Below are 11,467 nucleotides of genomic sequence, written 5' to 3' on the forward strand. Positions count from 1 at the left end.
ATGTGATTATGGACCCAATAATGAACGGATCTCCCGGGCACATATAACTTCATAAAGCAAACTTAACAAATTGTGACATTTTTGTGATTGTTATATAAGCTACTTTTCGGTTCTCTTACTTTGTATTAAAGTAAAACCAGCTGCTTTCCATTTTCATTGGCTTTCACTTGACACTAGATTTTTCTTTCAAATAATTGATACATAGATTTCGCCACAATCAAATATAGTGAAATATGTACCACACGTGATCATCGGCTAAACTTGAAAGTATAGCAAATTGCTAATAGGCCTGCACATTTTCCCACACAATTAACACAGCTAGCTAGCTACCCAGAGCTTACTTCCTTTTTCCACATTTCATTTAAATATCTAACATTCACTCCCAGTGATTATTTCATTTATTTCGATTTATTTTGACTGCCTGGCGGGCATACATATAAGCCACAGGCACAATGTTGTAGAAATTCGATTTTCCCACTAAAATGCCGGTAAGGGTATAATGTAAAATGCTCTAATTTCGATCACACGCGGACAAGATCAAAGATTGTGCGCCGCAACGCTCGATTACCAGCGCGTAATGGTGTTTTAAGCTATTTACTACAACAACAACGGCAAAAGCGGCAGCAGACGCTCACACGCCACTAACTCAAAAGAATATATATGTAGATACTTTAGTGTAGTAGTTGTACTTGAGCTACTACAAGACGATCAGTGATCGACAATCAGCAATCGTTGTAACGATTTAAGTAGCCTTCAACGCTTATTGCCGCTCTCTTAACATTTGCTAGTTGCTCTCTTCTATTGCAGCAACCTGTATGTGGTGGCAACAACGAATATTTGATTTTTATCGCCGTTGTGCAGAAGATCACAGGCGACGATCGTACGTTCGGCCCGGTTAGTCGTTCGTGCAGTTGTAAGTGTGTGTGTATTGCGGCTGCGGCTTACCTTTTCAGATCTTATGCTGTCGGTTGGCTTACGGCTGCCGGCGGCAATGTTCAATTTTGCTATTCTCAGTTTTTGTTGTTGCTTTTCGGTTCTTCTCAGCGCTCGACTTATTGTGTAGGCCATTTTTTATTTATTTTTTAATTGTCATGCCACCTGATGATATGTTTTTAATTTCGAACGAAATCTTCTTTACACGGTTGCATGCCGCATTATACAATAAATACAGATATCGGCGGCGGCTCAATGCTTTTGCCTTGCGATCACTTGCTCTCTTTTTTTTCTTGCTGTGTCGCTAAATACCCGACTCGTTGGAGTAGCGTTCTTGTAAGGTATGTGACTCGAGCATCGTCGCACTCATTGTTTTGCCATTTTTAGAGTTGAAGGGATATATATCTCGTTGTTACTGTTGTTGTGGCTACCGCTGAAGTTGTAACGCCCAGTGAAAACAATTCCACATGCCACAGCGTAGCAGCGTTTACCTATTTTATTATTGTTGTAGTACATTATTTAGCTATTGCCCAAAGGCCTTCCGTCGCTTCCGTTCTATTCTTCTGCAATACGGCACAGTCATTTTGCCATACATCGTGGCTCCTTATACCGCTTTCATCTTTACGCTAGACTTGTAACTTTTTTTCTCTTTTATAGTTGCGGCGGTAACTTGGTCTCTGTCTCCGACTCACACTGTTGCTTTGATATTTTTGTCAATGTAATCGTGGCTAAGCTAAATTACAGGTAGTCAATATAAATGCCTATAATTGATTGCGGCATAGTTATGAAGTATTGTTCTAGTTTCTTTATTAGCCATTTTCAGCGGCTGCTGTATTCGTACCGACGGCCTGTCTGTGGCTTAGCATTTGTTCGTTTTTCATTTCATTTTCTTTGCTTGTAATGTGCGGTTTCACTTTGATCTCCCGAGCAGTTCCGATCTTTTATTGCTCACCCCGCTATTGTTATGTGTAGTTGTGTGGTTATGAATGGCATATTTTGCCTCCAACTATTTAAAAAATTGACTAAGGTATGACTTTGTTTGGCCCATAACAATGAAATCATTTATTTGTTGTGTCTTGCCTTTTTGGTTGTTTGCGAAAGAATGACTCTTCTCTGCCGGATGAGGTTTTGGTGTGAGATTTAGTGAATAGCTATCGGTACTTACATATAAGGATACTATTAGGAGAGTGTTTAGGTTAAGGAAACTATAGCAATAAAATTAATTACAGTTTACTTTATGGCAATAGTTGCTTCAGCACAGTTCTCATTTGAGTTCTGAACAGACAATGATCCTCGACTACTCAAAAGTACTTCTTGAAAGTCAAATATTCAATAGCGTTTTAACTATTGGGTATCTTAAAGTGATATCGAAAAAATCAGGTATAAACCAGTGATTTCAGTGATTTCATTTTGAAGATATAAGAAACTGTTACTGCAAGGGCTTTGTCTTAATATTTATCATTTATTTCGTATGATTAGGTCGAACACATTTACAAAAGGGGATTTTTGAGTTAAATGTTGTAAAATAAATGAGTTGGCTTGGACATATCGCCCGAATGGAGGAAAACACTCCAGAACGTAAAATAAACGCATGGGGGTACTGTCCATGCGGCCGATGAAGAAAATGACGATCGAAACTAAGGTGGAAGGATCAAGTGTTTGTAGACCTGGCGAAGCTTGAAATCCCCAACTGGCACCGTCGTCGGCAATGCAGACACGACTGGCGAAGGCTTATGGAGGCGGCCATAACCAACACCCAGTTGTAGTGTTAATTGATGATGATGATGCTATAAAATAATGAGTGGAGGAAATCGATTATGGCTCCGACAACATTCAATATAAAACTTTAACCCGACATTTTTCTTAAGACATTGATTTCGACGCTATGTTGGACCAAATACTTCTCTTTTGGGTAGTTTTTATGCCGAAGAGACTAAAATTACTGTGTCCATTCAGACGGAAAGGCTATACCCAAGCTAAATATGTAGTATCCATAACTGAGATACTATAAAATCATCGTCTAAAGAGATCTACGAGTGGATTATAAGAACAAGCAGAAAACAGAACCAGAAAAAGAGTGAGTTTTAAAGGAAAAAATTTAAATTTGGAATTTATAATCATTTTCCAACATTTATAACAATTTAGACAAAAATCTACGCTGTATTAACATCTAATTGGGGGGATTAATTAACCTTCGATAAATCCCAAAAAAAGTTATTTATGAAAATAGTTACCCAACTAGTATCTATTCATCTATTTCACGCAAATGTCACGAACAATTAAATAACTACTAATTTTAAGATGTCAAACGAGCGAAGAGACCAAAAAGAATGTGAAAAGTCAGAAGAAAAGTCTAAAAGTCTAAAGAAAAGGTCACTAGTATACAGGGTAATGAGAAGTGTAAACCAAATTAGAGAGTAAAAAGTATAAATTAGTTAAACGCAGACGCCAGTTGGCCTCGCTGCTTTTCCTATTTTATTGGTTGTCTATCACATAAATTGACCAACTCCATCTAGATTGCCTACCAAAAAATGTAAATATATCAACAAAATCTACACAAAATACATACCGAAGTACAGTTAAAAATATGTAAACAACAACAAATTACAAGAAATAAATTTAAATTATATACACATACCATTTAGATGCATTGTAGGACAAGGAAATTTCTTAACAACAAAACAAAGTCATCATACTAATCATCAACAACATCAAAATCATCAAATACCAGCAACAACATATAACAAATGACTAACAACAGCAAATAAAAACGAATTTATTCAACATTTCCGCTGGTCGACGCGCATCAAAATCGTGGAAGTTTGAGACACGTTGAGGCCGAAGTAGTCAACCGCGCCACATACCTGACACCAGTCAACGCCACGGCAAAAAATACAACAACAATAGTAACTGTGTATCAGCGTTGCCTTTGGTGACCGTTGCATAGTTGACGTTTTGACGTCTCACCAACGGCCTGTCAAATGTATTCTATGTAATCTATGCAAATAAGCTGGGCGTATATATTTCTTAAACGAAGCAGCAGCAGCTGAAGTAGCACGCTGAAGACGGTCTTTTGTGGCGGTTGTGTTGCGCGTGCAACGAGTGTAGCAAAGAGAATTATGAACGCTTCATAACTGCATATAAATTAGGCAGTTAGACAGACACTACTGAATGCCACTGCTTTGTTTGCATAAATACGCGTCGGTATGTATGTATGTTAAGCACAATAGCTGTAGATTTTGATGGGAGATGTCCCGATGAACGGCTATTATGGCTATAAAGTACATATTTATATATGAATTTTTTACTCTCTTGCATGCAGATCGCATCTGTGTCTGGAGATTGGATCGCCAGTCTGCTCGAATAGCTGGATTTTTATGCTCAAGCTTAGATGTTTGAACACAAATGCATTCAGCATGTGCAGCGAGTTGATTTTAATAACTGGCAATTAACAAAGGTGATTTTATTTGTGTAGTTAAAGTCAAAGTATACCTTTGAAAGAATACTGTCATTGTGCTCAGGCGAATTTTATGTGGAATTTTCGGGCTTAAATATAAATAGATCCTAAATTTGTATAGATTTATAAATAAAGTGAGTATAAATAAGCTATTGTAGCTATAGAAAGCTGCATATTTTTTACTGATACTGTAAAAAATAAACAAAGTATTTCATAAAATTTATAAACCTTTTTTTATTAAAGTGTCAATAAAGTGGAATTAGGTTAGCTTCTTTATAGAGCTCAGCTGTTGATCCAGCTCGATTCGTTATAGTAGACTTTAATATTTACTGCTTTAAAGTGATCAGAAAAGTGAAGAATTAAGCTTTTTGTCTAATCTAATGAAACTTAACGGGTGCGAATGTAAGAACAATGATCTAGCTTAGATGAGTTAGTTCTGCTTTTTCCAGACTGGATAAGGAAGCAAAGAGTATGGGTCTGGTCGTGAACGAGGACAAGACGAAGTATCTCCTGTCATCAAACAAACAGTCTTGGCTCCCACGTCACTGTTGACAGTCATAACTTTGAATATGTAGATAATTTCGTATACCTAGCCACCAGCATCAACACCAATAACAATGTCAGCGTTGAATTCCAACGCAGAATCACTCTTGTCAACAGGTGCTACTATAGAATGAGTAGGCAATTGAAAAGGAAAGTCTTCTCTCGACGAACAAAAACTAAATTTTACAAGTCCCTCATCATTCCCGTCCTACTTTATGGTGCAGAAGCGTGAACGATGTCAACATTCGATGAGACGGTACTAGGAGTTTTCGAAGGAAAGTTTTTTGTGGAAGATTTATGGTCCCTTAAACATTGGCAACGGCGAAAACCGCAGAAGGTGGAATGATGCGCTGAATGTGTTTTTCGACGTCATAGAGGTAGTCCAGTGAATAAAAAGACAGCGGCTACGCTGGCTAGGTCATGGTGTTCGAATGGACGAAAGTGTTCCAGTTCTGAAAGTGTTCGATGCAGTACCCGCTGGTGGAAGTCGAGGAAAAGGGAGGCCTCCACTCTGATGAAAGGACCAGGTTGAGGAGGACTTGTCTTCACTTAGTATTACCAATCGGCGCCAAACTGCCAAAAGGAGAGATGCGTGGCGCACATTTGTGGACTCGGCTATTACCGCGTAACCGGTATCTACGCCAGTCAAGAAAAAGAAAGATGATTCGCAGAATGAGTTTCAAGGCGGCAGCGTTTTCATAAAATGGATTCAAGTACAAGGTTTCCAGCTCATTTTGTACTCACTAGAAAACTGCCTCGAAATTCAGGAACTTAGAGATATCTTGAGATTGTTTTATGAAAGGTAGAATGAACTACTGAGTATTCTGATCAGTAATACTAGGATACTATAAAGATGGTTCTCAACAAAGCCATAAATCATATGAAAACGTCCAGACGTGTCTTATGGTAAAATCTATAATGGTCCAATTTTCATAGCTCAAGCTTTTCCAAGACTGGACAATATGACACTCCTAAGACTAAGAAACTAGCAAATTCAACAAATCCATGAAAAAAGAGAAATACGAGATGTATTAACAGCACCTTATACTTTGAACTAACTTAACTAGTACAAATAGTTACCAGATAATTTCAAACATATTAGATTTTTATTCCAACACTAAAGGATATGTGGATTAATGTATAATACTAAAGAACACCCTGCTTCCGCAAACTTGTATGAGGTGAATTTATATGACACAACAAATAACAAATATTCCAATTGGAATATTGAGCTGTCGACTTCACTTCAAAATATTGATTTTATTTACTTTTATTAAAAATATTCAAAAAAATATAACGGAACGAAAAAATCAAAATTTTCATATGCGAAGCATATTTTGCACAAATTTTATATGCAAATTTCGAAAAAACTGACTAGAAACACACGAAGTATTGCGGAGACTGCTGAAAACTAAAACGTTTCAGCGCAATGTCTTTTCTAAAAAGACTAGCCCAATGTGTAATAGCAACGGTAAAAAACAAGAATGTTACAAACGACATAACAAACACTTTCTTTGACATCGTGCGTGGCGAATCGAATAAGGTGCAAGCCAATGAAGCGAAATGTCCACCACAGCGAGAGCCATTTCACAAGCGGAATACGAAAGCTATATATTATCGCACAAACTGCGCCAAGCCGTATCCCATTTGCGGTGTGAAGATGTTGTCAATGAAATCTTGTAGACCGCAGCGCACATGGCTCTTGGATGTGGAACGGTGTTGTACCGAACTCTGCAAGTGGGCTCATCCACGTTTCGATGATCTCTACTACATGCCAGGTGATAATCTAAATAAGAAATATCAACGCACTTGGGCCGAATGCACTACATTTTTTGTGGCGCCAAAGCCGATCTGTTGTTTTCCGCAAACCAAGTATAAGCCACCAAAGCGAAAAAAACCACCAAGACCTATTCCGCTATGCGATGACTTGAAGACATGCCGTTTAACAATGATGTGTCGCAATCACTTGTCGAAACGTTGTCCGAAACTCGCTTGGCCCGGTTGTAAGCCAGCGCGCGACCCACCAGACTGCCATCTCAAGAGAGCAGATTGTGGTCCGAGAAAGTGTACGCCTTATCCGAGCTTTTCGGAATGTTTGAAAGATAAAGTGTCAGCGTTGAAGCCGGTTGAATGTAATTGTCTAAAGTTGGAACTGAGATGTTGGAGTCACTAAGCTTTTGACCTACAATGAAGCGCTGCAGAAGTTTCGCAACAGTGGTTGTCAAGAGAGATGGTTGATAGTTGAAATGAAAGTATGAAACTCAATAGTTGCTGATTTTTGGAATACCATTGATGATCTCAATACGATTTCATCTATGGTATTTCCAAAAACCAGCAACTACTTTAGCCTAACGCTCTCTACCTATTGGGAGGGACGAAAAATTCTATGTTGAAAATTTATAAATGTCTTTTGTAATGAAAGTATATAATGGTCCCTAAATCGACCGTATAAAAATTGTAAAACGTTATACGAAAATTCTCAAAATAGAGTAAGAAAATGTGTTGTTATTGTGGTATCAGATTAACTGGATTACATCTATAAATGGAATGACTACAAGAGCGGTCGAACTCATAACTAAAACTAATTCTGTCTAAGGAATCGTCTAAAAATAGAATCTAAGTAGGCAAACGATGAATTCTTCTTTTTAGACTAAGCACATGGTTGAAAATCAGCTTAGATCACCGACATTTTTTCTTGGATACCGTTCCCTGGAACCCATGCTTTTAAGAAGTGAATATGAAGAAGAATAAGAAGTAATTTGAAAGTTCCTTTTATATTAGATAGCTAAACCAGGTCATGCAACAAAGTATATAAAAAAGAGAATACAATACATTATTTAAAAACACATGCTCACATATTCATTCTTTTTTGTTGTTTTCTTTATGCTTAACCCACATAAAAGTGTCGGCTGAGGTGCCAGCGTAAACATAAATAAAAACCGACTTTTTCTAAACAGCAACGAGGCAACTCAATTAGTTGCACGAAAATCAAATTTTCAAACCACAAATTATCCACAATGAGCCAAAAATAAATCGAAAAATATAAACACAACAACAATTGAGCTGATAATAAACGCAGCAACACCTTGAACTTGGCCAAGCGAGGCGTAAAAACTAGCAGCAAGAAACATGTTGTTGTACTTACAGCTTCATAGAAAACTCTAGGCATAGAGCAATGAAGCTGTTGCTGTTGTAATTTTTCAAGATTAAACCGCAAAATCGAAAAGCAAAAGCAAGAAACAAAGGCAAAGAAATCATTAATCGAAAAAAATGCTAAACAATGGTGGGGCATAAAAACCTTATGAACGGAAGCGTTACACCGCAGCCGAAGTAAAAATATGTGGAAAAATTTGCTGGTTTTTTGATAAATAAACAACATTTTATTGAAAATTAGATATTTAAAGATAATAATGATATCCAGTGGAATGCATATCCCAGCAACACATTCTAGGGCAAGTTGTAGATCATGGATGAAAGAAATGGAGCTCAAACATTAGAGAACACGTTGTCGACCACCAAACATACAATATTAATAAATTTTGAGGCTGTATCATGTTTGAAAATATGACTATTGGGGTGTTGAAGAGCTTCAAACGGAGCTTTTGTGAGCTTAGAAGGGTGGCACAGCTTTCTATGCTTGAAAAAATAGATATTTTATCAATTTTTACTGATAAATACTTTGTCTTCAAAGCTTACGTAGAATTTTCTACAACAAGATCAACCAAAAAGTAAATAAATCAAGAAAGATATTCCCAATTAAGGCTTCAAAGCTCTGTCTTGAAAAGCTTTTGGTATTTAAAAAGTGCTAAGTGTTTAATTGAATTCGTATTGGAACAAAAATGTTGGAAAATTTTAAACACCAAGTGTTCAAAATAGTCAAATAGTCAAATTGAGTGGTTTGTTAATATTAAGAAGTCAATTTTTACTTTATGCACGGCTAAAGTAGCAAAAGCTATTACAATGATTGCATGCTTATGCGTAAGAAATATAATAGAATGTATATAAAACATACAGGGTGTTAAATACATACTCATGCACAGATTGTAAAGAAAATATTATACAATACTCCCTCAGGATAATATGGCCAAGGGCTCTGAACTGATAATACTGTGTAATTCATGGAAAGCTCACTTAAAGCTCTTTAGAAAAGCTTTAATTTTTTCTCTTCTATAGAAAGACAAAAAACAAAGAAGCTCTTAAATGATATTCCCAAATATCAAAAATATTTTTTTATACATTTTCCATAGTTCTTTGTATTTACAATTTACATACCCTGTATATTAATATCTACACATGCGTCTTCTATGCGTAATTTGCGGCCCATTAGCGGTATTAAGTAGTGCCTGAGGCTCAAAAACAAACTAAGAAAACTGGTATTTAAGTTTTAAAGAGATTTTTCCCTTAAGTTATGGTTGCCATTAGATACACTTCTAAGCATGTAATTGGTTTTACATACATGAATTGATGCCCATAAGTATATACTTAGTACACAAACATTTTTTCAGATTTTTTAAAGTTGAAGTGTTAGCGCAAAGGGTCGTTCTGCCTATTGAAACATGTTTATTCTTCGATTAATAATTATCGCTGAAATTCAAGGTTTGCGTTGGTAATGAAGTGATTTAATAATAAAAAAGCATTTTTGTATATCAAAATCATATGAGAGTGCTTTGAACTCATTAATGATAGTACATACTTGGTATAAAGCTTAGCTCGGTTCAGCAAGAAACAGATTTCAATAAAGGCTCATATAAATATTAGTGGATATCGTCATTGTAAAAATGGATTGTATTTGATCTGGCCTTTATCTATGGAATGTTTATAGAAACGATATAAATTTGTTCCAATCTGTCTAGATTTTGAAGGTCTTAAAATAAAATTAATAAACCAAATAGACTTTCTTTCCACGGATTAATCGAAAAAGGGCCTTTCAAACGTAGTTTAATTACAACCATTTTATGATTTTGGGTAAGAAAGAAAGGGCTAACTAAAGTAAAACTTTTTAACGCAAAATTGCAGAAACCAAGAAATTAACAAGTGGTATGGCTGTGCCATAAACCAGAAACTAGATGATATCTCGTAAGTAGATGATCAGATATTCCTCGAAAGGATGCAAGAAGACAGCTATATCAGTGAAATACATATCTGGCCCACGTGAGGTATATAGAAATGTATAATGCATGAATCGGAGGATCAGATGTATCCAAATTTTTAAAGTGGCTATACCAGTGTACTCCATCAAAAATTAGGCGATTTTCGTGATTTTTTTTTTTAAGAAAGTACTCGATGGAATGTTTCGAAGATTTTTGAACATAATAACGTATATTTTAAGATGTTTTTTACAAAGGAGTGATGTGCTGTCTTGTAAGGTGTAAAAAAAAGAATCCCAACTGCTGACATTATTCCGGCCAAATGAGTAGCTGAAACTAAAACATTCTAAAAGGGTATTAAAGTTGAAGGTATTTCCTATACAATAACCTACGATTTTCGAAAAATATCAAAAATTAACAATATGGCGCAGCTCTGACAAAAAATATCGTTTTTTAATGCCAAATTTAAAATTTTCAACCAAACAAACATATCGTGGGTAATTGTATAGTAAATATATTCAAGAATACTCAGTTTAAATTTGTCGATCGGTCAATTTCTGGTTGAGTTATGATGTCAGCAATTTTGAGAAAAGTCTTTTCGACAAAAACGCATTCAAAGTTTCGACTATAGCGGCTTACCTACGTACCTACGAGTGGTTGCTCTTTAGAACGCTGTCATTTAAAAACTATTCAAGATACAGCCATACCGCTTTCAGAGGATATTTTTGAAAGTATAAACTATCGAATAAGCAAAAAATAAAAAAAAATGTCACCCTGGTATAGCCCTTACCCTACCAAACAGTAAAGCATTTTTCTAATCATGCCACATCTCATATTCATAGAAGTATGTAGAAATTCCACTAAAATCGTTCTGCTTTCCCACTCGCTTTGTACCATAATGAATTGCGCCATATAAAATTTAATTCTTTGAATAACTGAACTGAATCTGTGAAATCCATAAAAAATAAAGCATAGAAGAAACTTAAGCTTTTGTATCAGAAAAAAATTACAAAAGCCTGCACTACCGTAATTTTAGGCGATTAACTTAAGTTTTACACACACACACACATGCATTTTCGAGCGTGTGTGTACACGTAATAACAACAAAAATTGCTTTTAAGCGCGCTTTGAAAAGCGAATTAGAAACTATATACAATGCATATAAATCAAAGCAATTTGAACTGGGTCAGCAGTATTTAACTACAAAAGAGATTTACGAGAGTTGAATATGCAGACATGGAAACATACAAACATATATGGTGTTTAGTAGTTGATCACACGTGCACACTCACATATGTAAGGCTGTATGTTTTTGGCTACAACTAAGCTGAGAATGCAATCAAACAACAAATAAATACGCAGAGCCGACGGTAGATCAAAATGAAGGCGCAGAAGAAAAGCAGCTGTTGGATTTAGTACAGTATATATACAGACATACAAACATACA

General features: G+C 36.0%; 1 protein-coding gene across 1 annotated transcript; it reads left to right on the forward strand.

Moving 5' to 3' along the window:
* Positions 1–6,153: 6,153 nt before the first annotated feature.
* LOC105211189 (uncharacterized) lies at positions 6,154–7,422 on the forward strand. The gene has a single exon (XM_011182524.3). The coding sequence runs from the start codon at positions 6,363–6,365 to the stop codon at positions 7,104–7,106; it is 744 nt and encodes a 247-aa protein (XP_011180826.1). The 5' UTR covers positions 6,154–6,362; the 3' UTR covers positions 7,107–7,422.
* Positions 7,423–11,467: the final 4,045 nt, after the last annotated feature.

The sequence above is a fragment of the Zeugodacus cucurbitae genome, chromosome 6 (assembly GCF_028554725.1).
Source record: "Zeugodacus cucurbitae isolate PBARC_wt_2022May chromosome 6, idZeuCucr1.2, whole genome shotgun sequence".
Lineage (NCBI taxonomy): Eukaryota > Metazoa > Arthropoda > Insecta > Diptera > Tephritidae > Zeugodacus > Zeugodacus cucurbitae.